Source organism: Vipera ursinii (genome assembly GCF_947247035.1).
Source record: "Vipera ursinii genome assembly, chromosome: 2".
Lineage (NCBI taxonomy): Eukaryota > Metazoa > Chordata > Lepidosauria > Squamata > Viperidae > Vipera > Vipera ursinii.
In genome coordinates, this window is record NC_139513.1 from 292,502,801 (window position 1) to 292,526,515 (window position 23,715).

Consider the following 23,715-nt stretch of genomic DNA (forward strand, 5'->3'; position numbering starts at 1 on the left):
ACAACAATGACTAACAAGTGAATGACTAAACTTATCAGCTTCAGTGTGGCAAGAAATGGGGCGAAGCTCACTTAACAAAGGTTTCGCTTAGCAACAGACATTTTCGGCTCAATTGTGGCTGCAAGTCGAGGACTACCTATGTAGAGCTCAAATGAGCTACTTTATTGTTCGCTGCCTATATTACAGGGATCTCCCCCAGACTGCCACCTTTCACTTGGGAAAGACCAGATAAGGCTCAAAGGCATCTGGAGGGCGTCAGATCGTCCCCTCTTATATTTATTAATTAATTTAAATTTCATCTTCATTGACACCTCCCTCAGAGAAGGACTCCAGGTATTTAAAGTTACAACGGCCACTGAAAAAGGTGACCTATGGCCAGTTGTAGTATCCCCCACGGTCACATGATCCAAATTCAGACCCTTGGCAACTGGCTCATCTTTATGACGGTCGCAGTGTCCCAGAGTTATTTCCATCCTTCTGACAAGCCAGGTCAATAGGGAAAGCTAGATTCCTTTAACAACCATGTTATTAACTTCACAACTGTGAAGTTTACCTACCTTCCGAGGTAGGTAAAATGAGGACCCAGATTGTTGGGGGCAATTAAGCTGACTTTGTAATAATGCTGCTTGGGGTGTGTGTGTGTGAAAGCCCTAATAAGCAGGCATATACATAGAATGAAGGCTACTGCTAAGCTTGTAAGCCGCCCTGAGTCTTCGGAGAAGGGCGGGATATAAATGGGATTAAAATAAATAAAAATAAATAAATAAAAAATAAATAAACAACTGGGGAAAGAAAGGTCGTAAAAGGGAGGTAATATTCACCTAACAGCTGCTCACTTAGCGACAGAAATTCTGGGCTCCGTTGTGACATTAAGCCGAGGATTAGCTTGAATCCGTAAAATGAAACCTTAAAATCATTTACTTTATGTAATAAAGGTAAAGGTAAAGCTTCCCCCACACATGCGTGCTAGTCGTTTCCGACTCTAGGGGCCGGTGCTCATCTCTGTTTCAAAGCCGAAGAGCCAGCGCTTGTCCGAGGACGTCTCCGTGGTCATGTGGCCGGCATGACTGGACGCCAAAGGCGCACGGAACGCTGTTACCTTCCCACCGGAGTGGTCCCTATTTTTCTACTTGCATTTTTACGTGCTTTCAAACTGCTAGGTTAGCAGAAGCTGGGACGAGTAACAGGCGCTCACTCTATTACGCGGCACTCGGGATTTGACCTGCCAAACTGCCGACCTTCTGATCGACAAGCTCAGCGTCTTAACCCACTGAGCCACCACATCCCTATACTTTATGTAATGACCATGCTAATTCCGTTTGATCCCTCCTCCTGAGTGGGACAGTTGATTTCCAACCACCATGGGAAAAATGATGCTTTGAATGGCATCCAAAGAGGGGGCAGAGAGTTCCCAGTTGGTGTTAACCTTCAAGTTGTGTAATTTCTACTGCCTGGTGACAGTTTTACTCTGCTTTTCACCTTGCTGGAGATAATTCCCATGTCTAATTGTACCACTAACTTGGCAGCAAGTTTCTGGCTTCTCTCAATCTTCCCAGCTGTGAGGTGGGAATCGATGCTGGCCTACTCTGCAGGGTTCTTGGGAAGTCACACTTGCAAGATTAAAAATGTGAATGAATATATTTTTTTTAATGAACGGAAAGAGAGACGTGATAGCAGCCTTCCAATTCTTGAGGGTGTCACTGGGAAAAGGGGGTTGATTTTCTCTCCAAAGCATCTGAAGGCAGACCAAGAAGCAACAGATGGAAACCCATCAACGAATTAAGGAGAAATTTCCTGACAGTGAGAACAATCAACCAGTGGAACTGCTTGCCTCCAGAAGTTGTGAGTGCTCCATCACTGGAGGTTTTTAAGAAGAGAGTGGACAGCCATTTGTCTGAAGTGGTACAGGGTCTCCTGCCTGAGCAGGAGGGGTGGACTAGAAGACCTCCAAGATCCTTTTCAACTCTATTATTCTGTTACTTTGTTAATTAATCAGTGGAACGGCTTGCCTCCAGAAGTTGTGAGTGCTCCAACACTGGAGGTTTTTAAGAAGAGACTGAACAGCCATTTGGCTGGAATGGTATAAGGGTTTCCTGCTTGGGCAGGGGGTTGGACTAGAAGACCTCTAAGATCCCTTCCAGCCCCAGGATTTTACAAGGTGCCACTCTGGGCAGGGATGACAGCAGCCTTGCTTCCTCTAAATGCAAGGGACTGCAGTGCCATCATCCCCAGCCAGCATGGAGGGGAGGGGCACGCACAAAATTCAGGAAGACTGGAGCACAAGTGGTGGGGGCTTCCCCCCCAGCTTCACATGTCTGTCGCTTGTGCGAGGTTCCAATTGTGCCGGAAGAGCAGATCTCGTTCCCAGGACCAGGAGGCAGAAAGGCTCAGCCCCCAGCCCAGCGATTTCTCTCCTTCGGGCACAAGGGGGGGGGCACCTTGCCCCTTATCTCTCCAAGTGAGAATCGATGGGCATCAAGAGCGCCCCAACCCCACCGCCTGGGGGATTCGATCCTCTACCGGAGCCTCACAAAGGGCTTTCCAATACAGATGTGCAGCCACAAGAAAAGCTCTTAATTAGCACCCTTATCGCAGGCAGGAGAAAGCCGCTTAATTAGTTCAGGGAGAATAATGAGGGCCAGACGCACAGTGGAGGGGCCGTGTATCATGGGGGAAGGGGGGCCCTCTGTCATCTGCAGGCAGTCCAGATCCTTCCTTCCTTCCTTCCTTCCTTCCTTCCTTCCTTCCTTCCTTCCTTCCTTCCTTCCTTCCTTCCTTCCTTTCTTCTTTCCTTCCTTCCTCCCTCCCTCCCACCCTCACATTTCTTCCTCCCGTTCCTTCCTTCCTTCTCTCTTGCCTTCCTTCCTTTTTCTCACTCATTTTCCTTCCTTCCTTCCTCTTTCTCTCGCTTTCCTCTCTTGCCTGCATTCCTTCCTTTTTCTCTCATCTTCCTTCTTTTGTTCCTTTTTTCCTTCCTGCCTCTGTTGCTTTCCTACCTCATCTTCCTTCCTTCCTTCCTTCCTTCCTTCCTTCCTTCCTTCCTTCCTTCCTTCCTTCCTCCCTCCCTCCGTCCCTCCCTCACCATTCTCACTCATCTTCCTTCCTTCTTTCCTTCCTCTCTAATCAAAATTCGGACAGTTGGCAACTGGCATGAACTTATGACGGTTGTGGGGTCCCGCAGATCACGTGATCCCCTTTTGCGACCTTCTGACAAGCAAAGGCAATGGGGGAGCCAGGTTCAGTCAGCAACCGTGTGGCTAACTCAAGAACTGCAGCGATTCACTTAAAAACTGTGGCAAGAAAGGTCGTAAAACGGGGCAAAACTCACACTTCCCAAATGTCTCATTTAGCAACAGAGGTTTCGTTGGGCTCAACTGCGGTCGTCATTCGAGGACTAGCTGCTCTCTGCTAACCTGGCATGGAGGTTTCATACTTCTTTGTCCGAGCCAACAGTCACGGACCCCCTTGGGCTGGCGATGTCTGATTGGCAGCTTCAAGAGTTGAACTCTTGACAACCAGGTGTCCCAAAGATGCTTTTTTTTTCCCCAAAAGACAACTGGACTTTCTTGGTTTTTTTTTTCCTTTGAAGACCTTTCACTTCTCGTCCAGGAAACTTCCTCAGTTCTAACGGAAAAGCAGCCAGAACTGAGGAAGCTTCTTGAATGAGAAGCGAAATGTTCTCCGTGGAAAAACCCCAAGAAAGTCCAATTTGCCTTTTGGAGACAAAAAAAGCACCTTTGGGACAATCGTGATCTGGAGGACGGAGAATCTCCAAAGATATTCTGTCAACCAGGTTTGCTGGCAGAGACTCCTGCAACCACACAATCAAAACTCGCCTGCATTTGGACACACAATGTGAGTGCCACACACACCCAAACACTCACACTCACACAGACACACACACACACACACACACGGACACGGGTTTTGTGGACACCAAATTGCCTTTTTTTGACCCCATACTCCCTCCCTTGCCTCAAAAGCAAGCCCAAGTAGTCCTCGACTTCCAACAGTTCATTTACTGACCGTTCGAAGTTACGACGGCACTGAAGAAAGCGACTTGCACCATTTTCCACACTTACGACCGTTGCAGCATCCCCAGGGTCGCGTGATCAAAATCCGGACGCTCGGCAACTGACTCGTATTTATGACGGTCACCGTGTCCCGGGGTCACGTGATCCCCTTTTGCGACCTTCTGATGAGCAAAGTCAGGGGGGGGGAAGCCGGATTCATTTAACAACCGTGTTCCTCACTTAACATCTGCAGGGATTCACTAAACGGCCGTGGCAAGCAAAGTCGTAAAGTGGGGCAAACATCACTCCACAAACTTGTCACTTAGCAACATAAATTTTGGATTCCGTTGTGGCCGTAAAGTTGAGGATGGCCTGTAGCTCTTAAGGCTCCCCTGCTGCTGTGCGCTCCTTCTCCTGATTGCAGGAGTAATAAGTGACTTCTGGATATGCTCAGGGGCACTCTTGCCAGTCCTTAGCTCGGCATTGGAAGACAGCAGAGGGGTTTTTATTCATCGGGCTCTGGCCTCCATCTTGACTTTTTTGACCTCACCTGCAGTAGTCCTGCGTTGGTCGGTGCCTTCTTCCCCAGCCTCAAAGCTGCCTCAGCCGTTTAATGGCGGCCTTGATGGACAGCCCTCCGGCATTGGAAATCGGTGCCGGCTTTTGTTATCAGGCCCAGTTGGGATAAATAGGAAGTTCCAGCAATTGAGGGGATTCGATAAATGCTTTAACCTCTGACCTCACCTCCCCCACCCCATCAAACCAGGGAGCCCTTTCCCAAGCACCCCCCCCAATGGTCTCTGACGCCACCCAGAGGTTGCCGTCAATTAGAGCCCTTTTCCAACCGCTGGATTAATCCACCTGCGCTCGATAGCCCTCAACCCCAGGCAGAGGTTAATGGGACACTAATGAATGGGGGTGGGGCAGGCAGGGATTGGCCTGGGATGGGAAAAGGGAGGGAGGGAGGAAGGAGATGAGAATGAGAGGAAGGAAGGAAGGAAGGAAGGAAGGAAGGAAGGAAGGAAGGAAGGAAGGAAGGAAGGAAGGAAGAAAGAAAGAAAGAAAGAAAGAAAGAAAGAAAGAAAGAAAGAAAGAAAGAAAGAAAGAAAGAAAGAAAGAAAGAAAGAAAGAAAGGGAGGGGGATGAGAGGAAGGAAAGGAGGAAAGGAAGGAAGGAAGGAAGAAAAGGGGAATGAGAGGAAGGAAGAAAAGGAGGAGAATGAAAGGAAGGGAGGGAGGAAGGAAGGAAAGAAGGGAGGGAGGGAGGGAGGGAGGAAGAAAGAAGAGGAGGGGGATGAGAGGAAGGAAGGAAAGGAAGGAAGGACTGGAAGGGTGGAAGGAAGGGAAGGAGGGAGGAAGAAAAGGAGAATGAGAGGAAGGAAGGAAGGAAGGAAGGAAGGAAGGAAGGAAGGAAGGAAGGAAGGAAGGAAGGAAGGAAAGGAGGAGAATGAGAGGAAGGAAGGCAGGGAGGGAGGAAGAAAGAAGGGGATGAGAGGAAGAAAGGGAAGGAAGGAAGGAAGGAAGGAAGGAAGGAAGGAAGGAAGGAAGGAAGGAAGGAAGGAAGGAAGGAAGGAAGGAAGGAAGCCCCCCCACACACACACACTCACCTCTCTTCTGCATGAAGCTGAACAGATCATCCAGAAATTCCTTCCGTTTGGGGTCTCCATCCAACTCGTAGAGCTGCAGAGGGGACAGAAATAGTGGCCATGAGTGTCTGGGGGGACTGACAGGAGCCCCCCTCCTCCCCCCAAGAGCAACTGGAAGGCCAAAGAGGCCTTGGTCAGCCGCTCAGACTCGCTTCGCGTAATGAGATGAACAGGATATGAACACAGGGCGACACACACACACACAGACACACACACAAAAGAAAGGCAACTGTAACCCTGAGTGCAGAAGCAGCCCCTCCCTGCATTTCTCAAGATGGGGTTTTTTTTTCCTTTCTCTTCTTCTTGGGTGGGGTTTATTTCCAATTTTCCTCTGTACCGTACCCTGGGATCTCTTAGTGGTCTCCCTACACATCCAGTCGAAGCAACTGCAGAAAAAGGCTTTCTTTCCTAGTTGAAGTGCACCCAGCCGACCTGAACTCCCACCCCATCTGTTTCCAAGACCCCCCACACACACCGCACCCCCAGGGCTTCCTGCACCTTCTGGGCCAGTGGGCTGCTTCAGAGATCCTGCTAGCCAAGCACTCCCAAACAATGGCACTAGCAACACACACACACACACACACACACACACACGAGACCTTCACTTGCAAAACTGCTCTTCTGTGCATTTAAATATCATATTTAGTTTTACATTCGCCTCCTTCCTTTCTTCTTTCCTCCCTTTCTTATCCCCTTCCCTCCATTACTCCTTCCTTCTTTCTTTTCCTTCCTCTCCATCTTCCTTCCTTTCCTTTCCTCCCTCCCTCCCTTTTATCTTCCTTCCTTCCTTCACTACTCCTTTCCTTCTTTCCTTCCTCACACATATTCCTTCCTTCCATTGCTCCTTCCTTCTTTCCTTTCCTTCCTTTTCTCACCCATCTTCCTTCCTTCCCTCCCTCCCTTTTATCTATCTATCTATCTATCTATCTATCTATCTATCTATCTATCTATCTATCTATCTATCTATCTCTATCTATCTATCTATCTATCTATCTATCTATCTCTGTATATCTATCTATCTATCTATCTATCTCTGTGTCTGTCTATCTATCTATCTCTGTATATCTATCTATCTATCTATCTGTCTGTCTGTCTGTCTGTCTGTCTGTCTGTCTGTCTATCTCTATCTATCTATCTATCTATCTATCTATCTATCTATCTATCTATCTATCTTTCTTTCTTTCTTTCTATCTTTCTATCTTTCTATCTTTCTATCTATCTATCTATCTATCTATCTATCTATCTATCTATCTATCTACCTTCCTTCCTTCTCCCCTTCCCTCCATTACTCCTTCCATCTTTCCTTCCTCTCACTCATATTCCTTCCTTCCTTCCTTCCTTCCTTCCTTCCTTCCTTCCTTCCTTCTTTCCTTCCACATCTGCCCATCTTCTATCCAACTTTGGGCAACTCCCAATCAAAGCCACAAAAAAACCCAAAAAAAACCACAAAAGAATTACATTACAACCATAAACCTTCTTTGCTTTCATTTCACAGTTCTTCCTAATTTCTCTCTCTCCTGCCTTCCTCAATCCCCCAAATTATTGGCTGTTTTCCATCAGAAAAGGATGGAGCCCCAGAAAACGCTCTTCCAGTCAAGAAGTTCAGAGGTGAACCAACTTCTAACCGAACCCTCGCTGGGGGAGCCTGGTTACCACCCCCCCTCCAGCACCAGAAATCTGCTTCTTCCTGGACTCCCACTTCTGCCCTTCTCTTTCCTTCCACCAAGGGACCCCTCAGTCAAAACAGAGAGCTGGATGGGACCTTCGAGGTCCTCTAGTCCAACCCCCTGCTCAAGAAGGAAGCCCTACACCATTTCAGACAAATGGTTGTCCAGTTCTTTTCTCGGAAACCTCCAGTGTTGGAGCATTCACCGCTTCTGGAGGCAAAGCCGTTCCACTGATTAATTGTCCTAACTGTTAGGAAGTTTCTCCTTAGTTCTAGGTTGGCTCTCTGCTCAATTATAGTTTCCATCCATTGCTTCTTGTCCTGCCTTCAGGTGCTTTGGAGAATAGCTTGACCACCCCGCTCTTCTTTGTGGCAGCCCTTCAAGTACTGGAAAACTCTGCTATCCTGTCACCTCTGGTCCTTCTTTTTCTCTAGACTGGCTGTGCTCAATTCCTGCAACCATTCTTCATACCTCTTAGCCTAATCATCTTAAGTTGCTCTTCTTTGCACTTTTTCCCTAAAGTCCCCACATCTTTTTTGCAATGTGGTGACCAAAACTGGATGCGGTATTCCAGGGATGGCCTTACTAAGGCTTTATAAATAAAGGCTCTATAAGGATTCCTCCGCCCCAGAAATAGGTTTGGCCAGCTTTGGGGGGGGCGGGGAGGGTGCGTGGGGGGCGTTACAACGTCTAATTCCCCCTCTCCCTCCCCCATTCCTGAAGCTTGCAAGCTGCAAAAGGGCAGCTCCCGTTCCGCATCTTGGTGGTGGCAACTTCTGGCTAAGCCATGATGGATGGACTCAGCTTGCTCGGGGGCCCCCAGGAGAGCCGTAGCTGACCCCACACCCCCAGCCCAGCACCGACCTTTAACCTTTGCGCGGGTGGGAGAGATAAATATTTGATGACAGTCCCTGATCTCCGTTGAGCCTCCGCTGACACCTGTAGGGATTACATGCAAAGCCCCTCCACCCCCTCCCCTTTGTCAGGGCAATTAGCAGGAAGGGGGCAGCTCCCGGATGACCTCTGACCTCTAGCCTCCAGGGAGGAAAATTGATGGGGAAGGAGGGGCAATCCTGGGCCCCTTCCGATCCCCTGGAGTTTTATAGGGAAGACTCAGAACTCAAGAACGCCAGCCAGGAGAAGTTAGGATTTGCACCCCGAGATAGCAAGACTGCGGAGGGAAAACAAACCGTGTTTGTCTAAAAAAAAGAACACATGGTTGCAAGATTATTTTATTTACTGACTGACTGACATTTCTTTACTTACTTACTTATTTACTTATTTATTTACTTATTTACTGACTGACTGACTTGTTTACTGGTTTGTTTGTTTGTTTATATATATATCAATTTTTTTAGCGCCCCCCCCCATATGGCCACACAGTAATGCTGGGCATCTTATAATATTAAAAGATAGAACTGAGTAACTTCTAACAATATAAATACTATACTGTAGAGGCAGTTCTCGACTCACAAGGATTCATTTAGTGACCGTTCGAAGTTATAACAGCACTGGAAAAAAGCGATTTACGACCATTTTTCACACTTAGGACCGTTGCAGCGTCCCCGTGGTCACGTGATTAAAATTCAGATGCTAAGCAACTGGCATGTACTTACGACTGTTGCCGTGTCCCGAGGTCACGGGATCCCCTTTTGCGATCCTTCTGACTAGCAAAGTCAGTGGGGAAGCCAAATTCACTTAACAACCGTGTGGTTAAGAACAACCGTGGCAGGGGAGGTCATAAAATGGGGCAAAATTCACTTAAGAAATATTTTGCTCAGCAAGAAAAGTTTGGGCTCAGTTGTGGCCGTGAAGTTGAGGACCCCCTGTAAACGCTGTAAAATTGACCTAGCTAAAAAGATAGGATTTTACTTGTACGTTTAAAGTGGTGTTCAATCCTGTTTTTTAAGCTCTGCTTTTATTCATATATTTGTATAAGTTTCATTTACAAAGGTAAAGGTAAAGGTTCCCCCGCGCACACGTGCTAGTCGTTTCCGACTCTAGGGGCTGGTGCTCATCTCCGTTTCAAAGCCGAAGAGCCAGTGCTTGTCCGAGGACGTCTCCGTGGTCATGTGGCCGGCATGACTAGACGCCAAAGGCGCATGGAACGCTGTTACCTTCCCACCGCAGTGGTCCCTATTTTTCTACTTGCATTTTTACGTACTTTCGAACTGCTAGGTTGGCAGAAGCTGGGAGGAGTAACAGGCACTCACTCTGTTACGCGGCACTCAGGATTCAACCCGCCAAACTGCCGACCTTCTGATCGACAAGCTCAGCGTCCTAACCCACTGAGCCACCGCGTCCCTTTTTAAGTTTCATTATGTGGTGGTAAATCGTCCAGCATCACTTATGGATGGTGTAGAAATTTAATCAGCAATTTATTTATTTTTTATTTATTCATTCATTCATTTATTTGATTTTGATGCCATCCACCTCCCTCAAAAGGTGATTCTGCACAGCTGACAAGTTAGGAAACAAATAAAAAATAGATTAAAACAACACAAAGTTAAAATATTACTAAGAACTATACTAAAGCTGAATAAAATAAAATAAAACAGAATAGAAGCAGAAATCGGGTAAGCTCTTTTCCGACGCACAAATGTTATTAAGAGCCAAAATCCAAGGGCTGGAAGGGACCCTGGAGGTCTTCTAGACAACCCCTTGCCCCAGGCAAGAATTTTTATACTACCCTGGATAGTATACTTTTTGACCAATACCCAATATTAAACGGGAGGACCTTTTGTGAGCTGCAACTGGTGCGTTGGAAACAATGAGAACCGGATTCCTGGTTTTTCGCTCTCCTCAAATCTCTACGAAAAGGCTAACCAAGGTTAAAACGGTTCAGGCTAGGTTGTGTGAAGGCAACCCGTTCCCTGAGGTGGTTGATTCATTTATTAATTAAACTGAGATGCTTGGGTTTAGAGGTAGTCCTTAATTTACCTTCTTTCATTTAGTGACCATTTGAAGTCACAACAAGCCATGAAAAAAGTTGCTTAGGACCATTTTTCACCCTCCATTTTTACAACCGTTACAGCATCCCCATGGTCCCCTGATCAAAATTCAGACGCTTGGCAACTGACTTGTGCTTATGACTGTTGCAATGTCCTGCGGTCACGTGATCCCATTTTGCAACCTGCTGACCAGCAAAGTCAACTGCAGTCATTCTCTTGAGAACGGTGGCAAGAAAGGTGGGAAAACAGGGCAAAACTCACGGAACAAAAATTTCTCCCCTAAGAACAGAAATTGGGCTCAATTGTGGTCGTAAATCGAGGACTACGATATACAGTTATAATTTATCTATTTCAGGTCAGTCCCACCCAATGCCTGGCATGCTGTCTCCAAGGAACAAATCGTCACCGTCAGCGGAAAACAAACCGCTCCATCTGAGGGGGGGCGGGAAAGGGAAAATCCCTCGGCTTGGTCAGGCGTGCAGGCCTGCGTGCCAACTCTTCCCTTCCAGCTCAGCTTGGCACTGATCCTGCCGACAATTTGCATTCCTAAGTGCCCGAGGTGCTCCCACACGGGGATCGGATGTCATTAATCAGGATTTGCAGTCACAGCAATTCCACAGCTTGGCACGGGCAGTTCACGGGGAATGGGCACCCTGCCAGCTGAAACGGTGCCCATGTCTCAGCGAGACATGAACATTGTCCTTAACCCTTGAACAGGCTGGGGGCAGCAGAGCCAACCACAAAGGGGGACAAAGAGACTGGACAATCGTTTATCTGAAACGGTGTAGGGCAGACATGTCAAACACAAGGCCCGGGGGCCAGATCCGGCCCGTGAAGTGATTTCATGCGGCCCGCGAAGCCATCCTGGAAACAGTGAGGGAACGGCCCCCGCTGCCTTGGCCCTGGCCCAAAGACCCTTAGATCTGTCCCACTCCTGCCCAGGCCCCCATCGGCACCCAGTAGGCCATACGCACTCTAGCCACGCCTACCCAGTAGGCCACGCCTACCCAGGCCTTACCCACCCGGCTCCCTGAGGGCAACCGCAATGCTGATGCAGCCCTCAATGAAATTGAGTTTGACACCCCTGGTGTAGGGTCTCTCCTGCGCGAGAAGGGGGTTGGACTAGAAGACCTCCAAGGTCCCTATCAACTCTATTGTTCTATATTCTATCTTTCTAAACTCTGACGCCTTCCGGGCAATGGGAGGAATGACCGAGGAGAGGGAGTGGGAAGGCTGGTAAGACCTGAATCCAGGACAGCCCAGAAAGAAGGGACAGCTGGGGGCAACCCCTATGGAAACGTCTGAATTTCACCAAACATTAAAAGAGAACGTTTGTAGCTCAGGGTTGAAATGAGGGGTGCTCTCTGAGCTTGGTTGTTTTCTTGCAGATATTTCATGACTCAACTAGGTAACATCATCAGTGCTAGAAGGGAGGAGGAGGAGGAGGAGGAGGAGGAGGAGGAGGAGGAGGAGGAGGAGGAGGAGGAGAAGGAGGAAGACTACAACTACTGTAGGGTCCTGGGTGCTTTCTGAGCTTGGTTGTTTTCTTGCAGACATTTCATTACCCAACTTGATAACATCATCATCGGTACTGGAAGTGGTGTTTGCCCACCCCAAACCTAACCTTCCTACCACTGATGATGTTACCTAGTTGGGTCATGAAATATCTGCAAGAAAACAACCAAGCTCAGAGAGCACCAAGGTCTCCTCCTCCTCCTCCTCCTCCTCCTCCTCCTCCTCCTCCTCCTCCTCCTCCCTTCCAGCACTGATCATGTTGCCTAGTTGGGTCACGAAACGTCTGCAAAAAACCATCAAACTCAGACCATCATTTCACCCACCAACCAGCCCTCTTTACCACAAGCTCAGCAAACAGCCTGATGCCAATACAAAAGAGGCATTTGCCACAACAGGTCCAACCAGCCATTCTTGGTGTTTCGTTGCTGGAGATCCTTGCAAGGCGAGGCCTCTAAATGCGATCCTAAACAAAGCTGAAAGTTAAGGGGTGCGTTTGACCCAGGACACAACCTGTCAATGGCAGTAGGGGACCCCTACTGTCTTATATCCGGCCCCCAAAGTTTCAGAAGGGCTTCCCCCAGCCCAGCCTGTTGGAGTGCGTTACTCCAGACAAGCTAGGATCTAAAAGCATCTTTATAAGCACACACACATACACACACACACACACACACACAAACACACATATCCAAAGAAGCAAACAGGAGAAGGAATTACTAAGTGCTTTCTTGCATCTAGGATACAGCTGAGGTGCTTATTTAATTACTCACTTTCCGAGATAAATAGCATTGATTTAACTTTTATTGGAATGAGGGGCTAGTTCACTTCCAAGCCATATTCTCTTGTGGCTAACAATGAACCAAATGCTGAGCAAAGGATCTCGGCAGGAAAACAGGGAAGACCACTTTCATCTTTTAGAACAGGGATCTCCAACTTTGGCAACTTTTAAGACTTGTGGACTTCAACCGCCAGAATTGTCTGGCTGGGGGGATTCTGGGAGTTGAAGTCCACATCTCTTAAAGTTGCCCATCTTGAGCCACAGAGGACTCACCCCTCTGATGAAGGGAGCTGCATCTCCCAAACGCTCTGAGTGACTTTGACTAACTTTTTTGAAAATCTGCCAAGAAGCTACAAGCTGCTTTGGAAGAGGCTGGAAAGATCAAAGACTTCGTCCTGGCTCCTGGCTTGCACCCAATTGGCAATTGAGTCATCAGGATAGAGTTTTGCTCCATATAGCATCAACCTTATGAACTATCAAGCTTCCTCTTTCTGCTATGTAGTTAGAATAGAATAGAAATGAGAATGGAATGGAATGGAATGGAATGGAATGGAATGGAATGGAATGGAATGGAATGGAAGAGAAGAGAAGAGAAGAGAAGAGAAGAGAAGAGAAGAGAAGAGAAGAGAAGAGAAGAGAAGAGAAGAGAAGAGAAGAGAAGAGAAGAGAAGAGAAGAGAGCTGGAAGGGACCTTGGAGGTCTTCCAGTCCAGCCCCCTGCTCAAGCAGGAGAACCTATAGCATCTCAGACAAATGTTTGTCCAATCTCTTCTTAAAAACAAAAAAGTCCAGTTGCTTTGTGATATATATATATATATATATATATATATATATATATATATATATATATATATATATATATATATATATATATATATATATATATATATAATGTGTGTATAGCCAAGAAATTAAAAGATGCTTGCTCCTGGGGAGGAAAGCAACAAAAGTGCGTATAGTCAAGGCTGTGGTCTTCCCAGTTGCAATGTATGGCTGTGAAAGTTGGACCATAAGAAAGGCCGAGCGCCAAAGAATGGAGGCTTTTGAACTATGGTGTTGGAGAAGACTCCTGCGAGTCCCTTGGACTGCAAGGCGATCAAACCGGTCAGTCCTAGAGGAGATCAACCCTGACTGCTCTTTAGAAGGCCAGATCCTGAAGCTGAAACTCAAATGCTTTGGCCACCTATTCAGAAGGAAAGACTCACTGGAGAAGAGCCTAATGCTGGGAAAGATTGAGGGCAATAGAAGAAGGGGACGACAGATCATTGGCAGTTCCCTCCCTCCCCTCCAGGATATAGCACAGAAGCATTGCTTGAGAAGGGTCCGCAAAATTGTCTGGGACACTACTCATCCTCTTCACGACCTGTTTTCCTTGTTACCTTCTGGGAGGAGGGGGCTTCGTGGTATCCACAGCAGAACATCCAGATTCAGCCACAATTTCATTCCATACAGCATTAACCTTGTGAACTCTCAAGCTTCCTCCTTCCATTATATCTTCAAGATGGACGGTATTTAATATTTGTTATGTATATGTAGGGGTGTGGGTCTATAAAGGTAAAGGTTCCCCCGCACATGCGTGCTAGTCGTTTCCGACTCTAGGGGCCGGTGCTCATCTCCGTTTCAAAGCCGAAGAGCCAGCGCTTGTCTGAGGACGTCTCCGTGGTCATGTGGCCGGCATGACTAGAGGCCAAAGGCGCACGGAACGCTGTTACTTTCCCACCGTAGTGGTCCCTATTTTTCTACTTGCATTTTTTATGTGCTTTCGAACTGCTAGGTTGGCAGAAGCTGGGACGAGTAACAGGCGCTCGCTCTGTTACGCGGCACTCGGGATTCGACCCACCAAACTGCCGACCTTCTGATCGACAAGTTCAGCGTCCTAACCCACTGAGCCACCCCGTCTATACATATGTGCATATAGTATGGTTAGGTGTGTGTCATGTATGTGTTCCACTTTGAGAGCGGGCAACTAAATTTCATTTTTGATGTGTGCCGTTGTGCCCACAGTTAAGAAAAAAACAACGACAATAAAGATTTATCTTATCTCTGGCAATCCCTGACCTCCCTCCACGCTGGCTGGCACTTTGGGGATTGAGTGGAGAAGACTCTACAAAAAACAAGACCACGTCCCTGATACTCTAAATTGCAGCAAACCAAGAAATAACCAGGAATGATAGGTTTCACACAACCACCATCCTGCCAGGAAACCAGAAAACCTACCTAGGAGAGATGTCTTCAGCCAACAGAGAGATGTCTTCAGCCAACCGAGGCAGGATTTGCTCAGCGACTGCAAGACTCACTCCGCGCCCACGCGATTCGCTTCACAACTTTGGCAAAAAGGTTGTCCAGTCAGACGCACCTCACTTAACAACCGCCTTGCTTAGCCACAGAAATTCTGCTCCCAGATGTGGCCATAAGTCGAGGACTACCGGTATATCGCTATTTAAGGAAAGCGGAGTCTCTCTTCTTCCACTCGTTGCTGGGCTGCAGAACTTTCCAAAATGCTGACCAGCAATTTGAGAGAAGTCACTCCTCTTTCCCCCCGCACCCCCCACCCCCGCCAGCCAGAAAGACCCCCATGCACTCCCCCATTCTTTCCTTTGTAAGGGCTGTCAGCCGGCCAAGAATCTCAGATTGACAAATCATCGGAAGGATCAATCCGAGAACAGAGAGAAAGGAAATAAATCAGCATATTTCTAAATCCCCAATATCTCCCCTTAAGAAAAGTGTGTGATGCTTCACTGTATTATATACCACTGTATTATATACCTCTCTCTCTCTTTTTCTCTCTTTCTGTCTCTCCCTTTCTCTGTCTTTCTCTCTCTCTCTCTTTCTGTTTTTCTCTTTCTCCTCTCTTCCTCTTTTTCTCTTTTCCTTCTCTCTTTGTATCCTCTCTCTCTCTCTTTCTCTTTCTCTTTCTGTCTCTCTCTCTTTCTCTTTTGACCCTCTTTCTTTCTCTTTCTCACTCTCTCTCTCTTTCTCCTCTCTTCCTCTTTTTCTCTCTTTTCCTCTCTTTCTCTTTCCTCTCTTTCTCTTCATCTCCTCTTTTCTCTCTCTCTCTTTCTGTTTTTCTTTTTCTCTCTTGACCCTCTTTCTTTCTGTCTTTCTCGCTTTTTTCTGTCTCTCTCTCTCCTCTCTCTTTCCATCTCTTTCCTTCTCTCTTTCTGTCTTTCTCTCTCTTTCTGTCTCTCTCTCTCTCTTCCTCCCCCTCTCTCTTTTAATAGTCAGGCAAAACAATGTTCCTTTTTCAGTCCCATCCATTTGCAACACACCCGAATCCAAATAAAGTGTGAAAAAGGAAAAAAGAAAAACAAGCTGCCTTCCGTCTCCATGGCCGGAGTCGACGTGCCCATCCTACTAAAAGGGAACCTCAAAATGTTCACAGGCCAAATCCTCGCATTGATCAAGCTGTCCCCTCATGACCTCTGCTTGACCCCTCCACCCTCCCCAAAGACATCACCTGTCCTGCAGAGCTACTTCCTTGCACTTGGATGAGATAACAACAACAACAACAATAATAAAGTTGGAAGGGACCTTGGAGGTCATCTAGTACAACCCCCTGCTCAAGGCAGGAAACCCTATATACCATTTCAGACAAAGGGCTGTCCAGTCTCTTCTTAAAAACCTCCAGGGTTGGAGCACCCACAGCTTCTGGAGGCAGAAGTTGTTCCACTGATTGATTGTTTTAACTGTCAGGAAATTTCTCCTTAGTTCTAAGGGGAACTACGTAAATGAAATGCTCCACTTGGGGCATTTAACTGTCCCCTGAAAAATCAGAGGCAAACACACTTATCCGGGGAAACGAGACTCATTTGCAAATTAGAAAGCTTTTTTTAAAGTGAATCAGAGATCTGCACCCAGGCAAAAAGTCTGCAATGTTTTTAGTGGGTTTACTTTCTGTCCATATACAAGTGGCCTGCATTGTCAATTGGGCTGGGAGTTCCCTGATTAGGCTGCTGTTGAGGGCTCGATTATTTGTCGTATTTCCTTGATTGGGGTGTTGTTTGCTACTCTAGGGTAAGAGAAACCACCAAGAACACCCCCAACCAACAGATAAGGCTAACCTCTGTATACATAAAGAACAACCCCCACCTCCTCCCTTCTAGCACTGATGAGGTTACCTAGTTGGGTCATGAAATGTCTGCAAGAAAATTACCAAGCTCAGAAAGCACCAAGGATCCCACAGTCCTCCTCCTCCTCCCCCTCCTCCTCCTCCTCCTGCTCCTCCTGCTCCTCCTCCTCCTCTACAAACCCCACTCCCTTCTAGCACTGATGAGGTTACCTAGTTGGGTCATGAAACGTCTGCAAGAAAATAACCAAGCTCAGAAAGCACCAAGGATCCCACAGTCCTCCTCCTCCTCCCCCTCCTCCTCCTCCTCCTGCTCCTCCTGCTCCTCCTCCTCCTCTACAAACCCCACTCTCTTCTAGCACTGATGAGGTTACCTAGTTGGGTGATGTCTGCAAGAACACCAGCAAGCTGAGAATGCACCAAGGACACACACACACACACCAGTCCTCCTCCTCCTTCTCTTCCTCCTCCTCCCCACAAACCCCTTCTAGCACTGATGATATTCCCTAGATGGGTCTTGAAACGTCTGCAAGGAAACCACCAAGCTCAGAGAGCACCAAGGACCCCACAGTCCTCCTCCTCCTCCTCCTCCTCCTCCTCCTCCTCTCCACAAACCCCACTCCCTTCTAGCACTGATGATGTCACCTACTTGGGTCATGAAACGTCTGCAAGAAAACCACCAAGCTCAGAGAGCAGCCAGGACTCCCCAGTTCAACTCCTCTTCTGTCAGGAGGTACCAATGGATCTCTTTCCACCCCCTGAGGGTCCTAACAGAGTCCTCTGGCTGTGGCCCAGGGAAGCACGGGGGTCCTCACTTGTTTATAGATCTATGCGTGTCACAGAGCTTTTCCTGGGACTGACCAGCTCCTTCCAAGTGAGATTGGCAGGGGATGGAGACCCTCGTAAGAAGGAAGCCCACCAGTGCCTGAAGAGGATCACCCCAGGAAATTCCCTCAAGAGCAGGAGCCAACCTGGGTCCGGGATGGACCCTTTGCCCATACTCCTAACCAGAGCAAGCCAGAAGTGACTGGATCAAGCCGGATCCCAAAAGGTGCGAGGGCAAAGGAACACAGTCGAAGGACTGAGCAAATCCTTATTAAACGCCCTGGATACAGATTAACTCCCCAGTTAAAGCCTATCCAGGTTTTGCACGGCATTCCTCACAGCCCGGGTCCCGAAGGACGCCTCAAAGAGGATTTCGCGGATTCTGCCACCAATGCCGAACCTGGCACTATGCCGGGTGTCTTTGAGGCAACCACATCTGTGCCCACCTGAAACACTGGTGGGGCAAGCCTGGCACAGGAGCCAAATGTCACCACGGGAGGAGACTCAAGGGAGTAAAGTCAGCCTAGTGACAACCAGGCCTTGTGTTTCTCCTACTCTGTAGTAGCACAGGGAAAGACTGGGCACACTTAGCTTCAAGGAGAGCTTCCTTGGCTTCAGGCCTGTCAGATGCAGCAGACTTCAGCTCCCAGATTTATCATTTCAGTTGAGGTTCAGCCTGTCTTTCCTTCCTTCCTTCCTTCCTTCCTTCCTTCCTTCCTTCCTTCCTTCCTTCCTTCCTTCCTTCCTCCCTCCTTCCCTCCCTTCCTCCCTCCCTCCCTTCCTTCCTTCCTTCCTTCCTCCCTCCCTCCCTCCCTCCCTCCCTCCCTCCCTCCCTTCCTTCCTCCCTCCCTCCCTCCCTTCCTTCTTCCCTCCCTCCCTCCCTTCCCTTCTGACTCTCTCTTCTTTGTCTTCCTTCCCTCCCTCCCCTCCTATCCCTTCTCCCTTCCTATCTCCTTTCTTTCTTCCTTTCTTCCTTCCTTCCTTTCTTTTCCTTCCTTCTTTCTTCTTTCTTTTTTCTTTCCTTCTTTCTTTCTTTGCTTTCCTTCCTTCTTTCTTTCTTTCTTTCTTTTCTTTCTTTTTTTCCCGCTGTGATCACCCAATTCGGTCACATTGACGCTGGGTGACTTACAAAAATAAAGCCCCAATACAGGTAGTCCCAAACGTATGGCCACGAACCCAAAATTTATGTTGCAAAGTGGCTTTGGGCCCATTTTACCGCCTTCCTTGTCACAGCTGTTAAGTGAGTCATTGCAAAAGGGGATCACGTGACCCTGGAACACAGCAACCATCATAAATACGAGTCAGTTGGCAAGCATCTCAATTTTGATCACATGATCGGAGGGATGCTGCAGCAGTTGTAAGTGTGAAAAACGGTCATAAATTGCTTTTTTCAATGCCGTTGTAACTTTGAACAGTCCCTAAAAGAACTGTCGATGATTATGGGGGTCCTTGGTGTTCTCTGAGCTTGGCTGTTTACTTGCAGACGTTTCATGACCCAATGAGGTAACATCATGAGTGCTAGGAGGGAGTGGAGTTTGTGTAAAGGAGGAGGAGGGGGAGGAGGAGGAGGAGGAGGAGGACGACGACGACGACGACGATGACGACAAGAACAACTATGGGGTCCTAGCTTCTCCCTGAACCTGGCTGTTCACTTGCAGACATTTCATGACCGAACTAGGTAAAGTCATCAGTGCTAGAAGGGAAAGGGGTTTGTGAAGAGGAGGAGGAAGAGGAGGAGGGGGAGGAAGAGGAGGAGGAAGAAGAGGACAACTATGGGGTCCTAGCTGCTCCCTGAACCTGGCTGTTCACTTGCAGACATTTCATGACCGAACTAGGTAATGTCATCAGTGCTAGAAGGGAAAGGGGTTTGCAGAGAGGAGGAGGAGGACTGTGGACTTGATGCTTTCTGTACTGACTTGATGCTTTCTGTACTGACTTGATTTCTTTCAGACGTTTCATTACCCAGCTAGATAACAGGGCTAGAAGGAAATGGGGTTTGCTCTCTGCTTGCCCTGTCAGCGTTGGTGGGAGAGTTCTTGGTAGTTCCTTGATCGGGCTGTTGTGGACTGTTAGCCTGCATGTCTAAGTTGCTCATTCCGGGATGGATTTTGCCTACACGGCCCAGGTCCTTCAGAAAGGCCAGCCAGCCAAATGATCTCCTGCCTTTTGCAGGATAACGGCCTCTCCTTGGGTCACCATCCTCATCCTCACTCTTGCCTGGGTACCGCCTCCCACGCCCACCGTCCTCCTTCTCCTCTTCTGGCTCACCTAGTGGTGCTATGTCCTCCCATCCACTCAGCAGGGCAGTCAGACCGCCTGGTCCTCGGGTGACTGCCAACACTTCTCCGGGCCGAGGGTGGCTTGCCGCTAACCGTTGCTCCACCGACTGTGACAAACGGCAGGACGGGGGGGTGGGGGTGGAATCGATCGGCAGCCATAAAAGTCAGGAGGCATGAAGGAAAAAAATTAGTGCTAATCGAAGGGGCTGTAGACATCAATCCCACCCAAGGAAACGGGGTGAGAATTTAAAGCCAACAGAAAAGAAACAAAACTCAGCAATCGAGAATGGATGGCCCAGGGGCAGACAAAGAGCTCTGAATTTCCACAGCAGATCAGGAAGCGGAAAAGAAGAAAGAGGATTTTTGAAAAGAGCATTGAAATTGCGGAAGCTGCGAAAAGAAAGAAAGCTGGAGAGGGGGAGCTGAAATAGACCATCTTAAGCGGGGAGTCAGTCCAGAGTGATTTAGGTGAAAGACTTCTGAGAAAGCTTGGGGGACCTTTCCGGATAATTAAGCCACCCCCGTGTTCTCCCTTCAGCAATGGCCCAAGGCCTGCTGAGCCTAAGAGATCAGCACCCCCACCCCGCCCCCCACCTCCCTCTGTCTCCTAGGAAAAACTGAGGCAGAACTGATGGCAAGAGCTTCTGGATCCCATCCTCTGACCCTAGCCTGGGAGGCATGGTTTCCCCCCCCCCCCCGGCAGCTGGAGGGGGGGGGAGGAGGAAGAAAAGAAGGAAGATTAGTGTGAGGAAGAAAAGAAAGAAAGAGAGAGAGAGAGAGAGAGGGAGGGAGGGAGGGAGGGAGGGAGGGAGGGAGGGAGGAAGGAAGGAAGGAAGGAAGGAAGGAAGAAAGAAAGAAAGAAAGAAAGAAAGAAAGAAAGAAAGAAAGAAAGAAAGAAAGAAAGAAAGAAAGAAAGAAAGAAGATAAAGAAAGGAGGGAGGGAGAAAGAAGGAAGGAAGGGTGAAAGGAAGGAAATGAAGGATAAGGAGTAATGCAAAGGAGGAAGGAAGGAAGGAAGGAAGGAAGGAAGGAAGGAAGGAAGGAAGGAAGGAAGGAAGAAAGATGGAAGGAAGATAAAGCAAGGGAAGGAGGGAGAAAGAAGAAGGAAGATGAGTGAAAGGAAGGAAACGAAGGAAAAGGAGTAATGCAAAGGAGGAAGGAAGGAAGGAAGGAAGGAAGGAAGGAAGGAAGGAAGGCAGAAAGAAAGAAAGAAAGAAAGAAAGAAAGAAAGAAAGAAAGAAAGAAAGAAAGAAAGAAAGAAAGAAAGAAGAGACATAGCACCGTGTTTCTAAAACTGTGTTTCTCAGCCTGGGCAAGTTGAAGAGGTGTGGACTTCAACTCCCAGAATACCCCAGCCAGCCACATTTGCAAAAAAAAAATAATGAATCTGCCAAGCGTTTATTTTCCCACCATGTCTTGCCAGCTCAGGAATTCTGGGCATTGAAGTCCACAGGTGGCAAAGGGGGTCATAGTGGCCCACCTTTAGTAATTTAGTGCAAAGCCACAAAATGATGCAATGCCAAACGGCCGCTGCTGCTGCTGCTGCACACGGAAGGCGATTGGGGGCTGCAAAAGGCATCTGGACCCCTTCCTCGTGGCCACAGCCTGGGGGGGGTGGGTAGGCACCCCACACCCACCCAGCCGTGGCGCAGCCCGGGAGGAAGGCTCGCCCAGCCCAGCCCACCGCCACTCTTTGCAGCCTGACGCTGCGGCAAGCAAACCCAGGTGTGACCTCAAAACTTTGGTATCTCATTTTCCACCGTTGATTAACCTCTCCCCTTTTATCTGGGGGGGGGGGCGGGCGGCGGGGGGAGTCGCCCAAAGATGCATCAACATGTTCGTGGAACCGGGGTCAAAGGTTGCCTTTTAAGCAGAGGCAGTTGCAAAGCCGAAGGCAAAAGAGCTTCGTCAGAGATCTGAGCCCTCTGCTGAAGGGAGCCTTTGATAATATTCCCGCGCCCCCCCCACACCCGTGCTGTTAGTTGGCGGGGGGGGGGTTGGAGTCAGGAACAAGGACTTTGCTCTCTCTTTTTTTTTTTTTTTTTGGCCTGTTGAGACAAACAGGGGGGCTGGAGGGTCTCTCACCTTCTCAGCCCCCTCCCCGTGCAAAAGGCAGAGTGACTTCACTGCTGCCTCTGGGAGACTGAACCCTTCCAGATTCTTTTTTTTTCCAAACGTGGCTGGATGGGGATTCTGGGAGTTGGTCCACATCTTTTCGAGTTGCCCAGGTTGAAAAACATGGCTTTAGATACACTGTGCTAAGTCTGCCTGTGGTGTGGAACCCAGAAACTGTCCTTCCTTCCTTCCTTCCTTCCTTCCTTCCTTCCTTCCTTCCTTCCTTCCTTCCTTCCTTCCTTCCCTCTCATTCCCATCTCTTTCCTTCCTTCCTTCCTTCCTTCCTTCCTTCCTTCCTTCCCTCTCATTCCCATCTCTTTCCTTCCTTCCTTCCTTCCTTCCTTCTTTCTTTCCTTCTTCCTTTCTTTCTTTTTCTACATCCCTCCCTCTTTCCTTCCTTCCTTCCTTAATTCCTTCCTTCCTTCCTTCTTTCTTTCCTTTCTTTCTTTCTTTCTTTCTTTCTTTCTTTCTTTCTTTCTTTCTTTCTTTCTTTCTTTCTTTCTTTCTTTCTCCCTCCCTCTCTTTCCTTCCTTCCTTCCTTCCTTACCTCTCATTCCATCTCTTTCCTTCCTTCCTTCTTTCCTTCCTTCCTTCCTTCTTTCTTTCTTTCCTTCCTTTCTTTTTCTCCTTCCCTCCCTCTTTCCTTCCTTCCTTTCTTACCTCTCATTCCCATCTCTTTCCTTCCTTCTTTCTTTCCTTTCTCTCTTTCTTTCTCCCTCCCTCTCTTTCCTTCCTTCCTTCCTTCCTTCCTTCCTTCCTTCCTTAATTCCTTCCTTCCTTCCTTCTCTTTCCTTTCTTTCTTTCTTTCTTTCTCCCTCCCTCTCTTTCCTTCCTTCCTTTCTTACCTCTCATTCCCATCTCTTTCCTTCCTTCTTTCTTTCCTTTCTTTCTTTCTTTCTCCCTCCCTCTCCTTCCTTCCTTCCTTCCTTCCTTCCTTCCTTCTTTGCTATCTTCGTATCTTCCTTCATTTCTTCCTTCTGTCTTCCTCCCTCCCTTCCTTTCTCCTTTAATCTTCCTTCGCTTCTTCCCTCCTTTCCTCGTCATCTTTCCTTCCTTCCTTCCTATTCCTTCTTTCCTATCTTCTGTCCTCCCTCCCTCTGTCCTTTTCCCTCCTTCCCTCCTTCCCTATTCCTTTCCTTCTTTCCTATCTTCCTTCTTTCCAATCTTCCTCCCTCCCTCTTTCCTTTTTTGTTAATTTCTTTCTTCCTCCCTTTTTCTTTCTCCTTCCTTTCCTTACGTCCTCTGTCTGTCTGTCTGTCTGTCTGTCTGTCTGTCTGTCTGAAGAGCCAGTCCTGTCTCAGTTCCTCTCCTGGTGCCTAAGCAACCATTCTATCATTCCCGGCCAGCATTGCTGGAAGAGTTACCCTCCTGTGGGGCGTCTGATCAAAGGGATCATCTCATCAATCAGTTTTCTAACTTTCTCCCCTCTCCTAAACGCTTCTTCTCGATGCATTTATCCAAATGTTCCTGCGACCTTTCGAAGCCAATGCTTATCCCAGTGGCAAGGAGTTCCCAAAGCAAATTACGATGAGCTTGCGGCAGAATTAGAGAGAATTTGAATTTGGGGAGCGCGCTTGACAGGGACCTACAGGGATCACGAGATTGGGCTGTGCGGTTTCTCTCCATGAACTGCAGGTGGTCCTCGACTTACGACCACAACTCAGCCCAAAGCTTTTGTGGCTAAGCCAGACATTTGTGAAGTGAGCCTTGCCCCGTTTTGCCACCTTTCTTGTCGCAGTCGTTAAGGGAATCAGCTGTGGTTGATAAGTTAGTAACCCGGGTTTGTTAAATAAATCTGGCTCTTCCACTCAGTTGGCTTGCTAAAGGGGATCACGTGACCCCAGGACACTGCAACCGTCATAAAT

At 48.1% G+C, this 23,715-nt stretch overlaps 1 protein-coding gene across 1 annotated transcript in view; it reads right to left on the reverse strand.

Moving 5' to 3' along the window:
- LOC310634685 (AT-rich interactive domain-containing protein 3A-like) overlaps positions 1–23,715 on the reverse strand; it is a gene marked incomplete at its 5' end in the record, with an annotated part of 60,512 nt that overhangs the window by 23,188 nt on the left and 13,609 nt on the right. Inside the window, 1 exon segment of the mRNA XM_083353219.1 lies at positions 5,620–5,787. Coding sequence (XP_083209345.1) covers positions 5,620–5,787 — 168 coding nt within the window.